General features: G+C 47.5%; 1 protein-coding gene across 1 annotated transcript; it reads right to left on the minus strand.

Moving 5' to 3' along the window:
* Nucleotides 1–322: 322 nt before the first annotated feature.
* LOC119383859 (histone H3, embryonic-like) lies at nt 323–1,249 on the minus strand. The gene is made up of 2 exons (XM_037652130.2): nt 1,069–1,249; nt 323–674 (listed from the first exon to the last, which is right to left on the minus strand). Exons 1-2 carry the CDS (start codon nt 1,199–1,201, stop codon nt 397–399), a joined length of 411 nt encoding a protein of 136 aa, XP_037508058.1. The 5' UTR covers nt 1,202–1,249; the 3' UTR covers nt 323–396.
* Between the last annotated feature and the right edge of the window lie 3,263 nt (nt 1,250–4,512).

Consider the following 4,512-nt stretch of genomic DNA (forward strand, 5'->3'; position numbering starts at 1 on the left):
AATGACCTACATATGGGCCAACTTTTCCGAGCCCTTAAAACTTAGTGCAGAGTGGGTAGGTTTCGACCTTTCGCTCTCCCATTGACGCTAATTTATCCCGGGCTGCTGCGTGGGCCTGGATTGGGCATGAATAACATTCATCACAGAGAGGGACACGTTTTCGCGGTAATGTCAGCAGTTATTCGCGCCGGCAAAAAAGGCGCACAGTTCACTTGCAGCAATCAATTCACCCGTATCGCACTGAAAAAAAAAAAAAAGAATGAAAGAGAGGCACGAAAGTACAAGACAGGAGATTTATTGGACAGAATGAAGCTAAAAACAGTCACGAGAATGATGCACCGGCAGCAGCTGAAGTCAATATGTACATGATGAGGACCCGCGAGTGTAGAAAAGTGGCTACGCTCGTTCCCCGCGGATGCGTCGCGCAAGTTGAACGTCCTTAGGCATTATGGTGACACGTTTCGCGTGAATGGCACACAGGTTGCAGTCTTCGAAGAGGCCGACCAGGTACGCTTCGGCGGCCTCCTGTAGTGCCTGCACGGCGGAGCTCTGAAAGCGCAGTTCAGTTTTGAAATCCTGGGCGATTTCGCGAACCAACCGCTGGAATGGCAGCTTGCGGATGAGCATCTCTGTGGACTTCTGGTAACGCCGAATCTCACGCAGTGCCACCGTGCCTGTTAAAAGCAAGAAGTAAATTCGAATACTGCTTCAAGAACAATAGTGTCGGCACGTGCAAGCGTTAAAAACGGACAGCACCAAGAACTCAGGTGAACGTCACATTAGAAATCACGAATCACCAGGCGCACACATTTGCACTCTCTTGCCTTCGAAATTCTACGTGGCAGCGACATAAGCCACCATCTGCGATGTTTCCTGCCTGGTTGCGCGTGACACAGGTTCCGATAAGTTGCAGGGGATAAAGTCGTGGAAAACGCCACTAAACTTTCCTATACGCTAAAGCAAGGCTAGTTGGTGAAATAATGCTTAAGTTCGTTGCAGGGGTGCCCCCAGCAATTCAAGTATAGCAGCATTAAAAAGGAATTGGTTAGAAAGCACGATGGCAAATACCAGGTCTGTAGCGATGCGGTTTCTTGATGCCACCAGTGGCGGGTGCAGACTTCCGAGCTGCCTTCGTTGCGAGCTGCTTGCGGGGTGCCTTCCCACCGGTAGACTTCCGGGCTGTCTGCTTAGTCCGAGCCATGACGTCTTGTGGCGTGCCGTAGGTGCGAAGGGTAACCAAGTGTGACTGAACGCCAGATTGTTCCCCTTTTTATGGGCTCGACGCGAGCATGCGCACTCGGAATGGGAGCGTTAGCGGATGCGTCACCTTGGGCCTCTTCTGTGATGAACGCAGTTCAGATAAAACCCGATCATCATCGCCGTTAGGCCGCAAATGTTCGCAGGATAAGAGCAACTTGATCACGTTTTGTGCGTAGCATATGTACCGCTTGTCTTCTTTTTCTTGCGAGGCTGAAAAATTAATTACTGCATCCTTAAATACACGATATTCCATTTCATCAGCTCTGAAGTATTATTTTTTATGCTATGTTACAAATACAAAGATGTCCTCAACTGTGTTCTTCGTCGAGTCAATAAAGCCAGATTGAGCATACCCATAATGTTAATGAAATTCCGGTCTTTATGTATCTATTTAATGACACGGTTATTATAGGCTGTACTTGTGAATTGAGGATCATGTTTCACCGCCTGGTGCCCTTTATTGTGCAATCATATGGAATACTTGCGAGAAAAAAATGCTATTTTAGAAGAGTACAGTAAATTGTGAGCTTTGCGCTCAGTAACATCGCAGGTTTGCATGGAAGACGCTGTAGCGGCTCAATTTGGAATGGTTACTGCAAAGCTGCGATTCCTTGAGTTGCCCCTAAAGAGTGAAGGAGGTTGTTTTTTTTACCTTTCTTACTTTTTGATTTATATGGCCACTCGGGGTGAATGTTTGCCTTCGCAATCGGCTTCGTCATGAGATTCAGTATAAAGCCCTATTGCCCCGCGCATCGTATCCTTTATTTGCGAGCTTTCGGATACGAGAGAAGCCGGCAATCGCGGATCAGACAGTGGAGAAAAACGCCGACCGCCAGCTTGTTCGGTCTATCGAGCCGCGCGCCATTGGCAAATGTAGGGCCGTGACGTCCGTCACGGCTCACATTGACCAATCACATGCGGCTCGATAGAACGGAGCGCCCCCGTTTCCTTTAACAACGCTTACAAAACACCTGCTACGAGAGGGGCACTTAAGTTTACATACACCATGTACAACAGGCAAAATTTGCAGATCGTCCGCATCCTAGGAACTCCTATCTTGAAAAAACACGAAATGTTCTGACAACATCAATGTTTTCGGCAGTTCTCGTGGGTATTCGATAATACAGAATTCAGCGCTTGTAAAAAACGAAAGGAATGAGAACGAACGAAGACTTCGCCAAGACGACGATTACCAGTGTGGAAACGCATGCTTTAATTTTGTGGATAGTCATTTGATCCGGCATTACATTTGTACCTCAGGTATTAAAAAAAAAAAACAGTGCATAGTTGACTTCATAAAAACGAGCGAGTAGCCAGTGCTACTCAAGAAAATGTAGGCATAACATTGCGGGTAAGCCACGGACCTCTTTCACATACAATGGGGCTCTCCCAGTACACAAATCAATGGTAGTCTACAGCGCTTGCAAATTACCACGACGCAGCAGTGGGAGGCCAAACTGCTCAGCTCCGACCGAGACAAGCAGGTCTGGATCGCGGTGCGGGCAGAGGTAGCCGCCAAAGAGCAGGGGCCCTTCGCCGACTGACCATCGTCGCCTCCCGCAGTCCAAGAAACAATTGTCATTAGCTTTCAAGCAATAAAAGTTTCGTCCTCCTCTTTCATGTCATCGTCGAGTTATTTTATACGCTTTGTATCTCTATAAAGTCAAAATATATGTGATCGCAACTGGGGCCTAAAAAGGCTCACAAGAAATGAATCGCCTAAAGGAATTGTGTCGACCGCACACTTACTCGGGGTTCGCCAATCGGTTATGTGCATTCGGCATGAGATCAGCCTTGGCTCGCCTGCACACGAAGGCTTGAAGACCACAGCTCACAACTCCTCCGGCCGCGTGGTGTCGCTCAGCCATCGGAAATGCTTGCAGTCCCTACACTGACCTCGCACCCCTAGCTTTGCGTGTCCCGCTACCTCCCACGAGGAAAGTCGGTAAGCCTTGAAATCACGACAATCCCCTTGGTGATGTTATTATGTTTAAGGAACCATAAGTAGTTTCACATTTGAGGTTAATGTAGTTGGAAAAGTATCATTCGATTTATCCCGATGAAATCGGGCAGCGAGACACCAGGAACTTGTGCTTCCAGCTGCACGTTCGTTGCTGATCGCGCTGTACCGGTCTGTGAGAAGACTCCCGCGCAACATTAAAATAGAAAAAACAAGTGGGTAACACGAACAAGGGCTAAAATATGACCGGAATAGTATGTGCTGTACAAATGCCAAGAACAGTGATTAAATGGGAATATCGTTCATAATATTAACTTTTGGGGTTTTAGGACCAAAAACCACGATATCGTTATGGGAGACACCGTAGTGGAGGGCTTCGGAAATTCCGATCACCTGAGGTTCTTTAACCCGTACCTGAATCTAACCTCACAGGCCTCTCCATATAAATGCGGTGAGCGCGGCCGGAATTCAATGCCGCAACCTTCGGGTGAGCACTCAAGCACCATCCCCACAAGGCAACCGAGGTGCATAGGACTATCGTTCTATACAGAATACGAAATGTCCCAAGTCTCAGAAGGTTATTTGTAGGGCTGCATGTTTTCGGTTTTATCCAGAAAAATCCGATAAACATTCGCCGTTAAAATCTTTGACAATTCGGATTTATACGATAAACGTCGATTTCAAGGGCCAATATGACCGGATTCCGTTTCTTTATCGAAATGGCAAGTTCTAAGGGCGCATTGATACATCTTTTGGTTTGACCGATTTAAAGTTTACCGCGCGTAGCGGTATTAGGAGGGGTAGCTGTATTGTGCTCGGACTCAGCTTCCTAAATGCAGAAGCTTCACAAGGACTTGCAACTCTCCAACGCCGAATTCAAGGCGCTACACTTCAAAGATCCGTGCCACCAACTCAACAACGTTCTGGAGGATAGAATCAGGACGAGCTCGTTTAACGTAGTTCACGATTTTGTTTTGCACTTTCCTGCCCTGTTGAAGTCGTCGCGGAATCTGCGCCATAAGTTTGGTCTTGTGTGCTTGGCCATGGGCATGCCCATCAAGTCGCTGAAGACCGTATGTCCGTCGAGGTGGCCAGTGTTTTTTCGCTGGGCGCTGCGTCTTCTGTCGCTTCCTGTTTCTAGCGCTACCGTTGAAAGAGCATTTTCAAAGCTGAGAGTCGTCAGTCGAAAGGAGCGCGCTTCGATCACTGACAGCAACCTCGCAAAGTATGATTACGTGTTTACAATAATCTTTAAGCATAAGGTTGTTGTACGCACAAATAGAGGTGTCTTG

Source organism: Rhipicephalus sanguineus, chromosome 2 (assembly GCF_013339695.2).
Source record: "Rhipicephalus sanguineus isolate Rsan-2018 chromosome 2, BIME_Rsan_1.4, whole genome shotgun sequence".
Classification (NCBI taxonomy): domain Eukaryota; kingdom Metazoa; phylum Arthropoda; class Arachnida; order Ixodida; family Ixodidae; genus Rhipicephalus; species Rhipicephalus sanguineus.

Bases quoted from the DNA above. Each gene is read 5' to 3' on its own strand.
- LOC119383859 (XM_037652130.2), bottom strand. From the start codon at position 1,201: ATGGCTCGGACTAAGCAGACAGCCCGGAAGTCTACCGGTGGGAAGGCA. The intron at 675-1,068 runs GTATTTGCCATC...TGCTTTTAACAG, and splicing joins ACCGCATCGCTACAGACCTG to GCACGGTGGCACTGCGTGAG.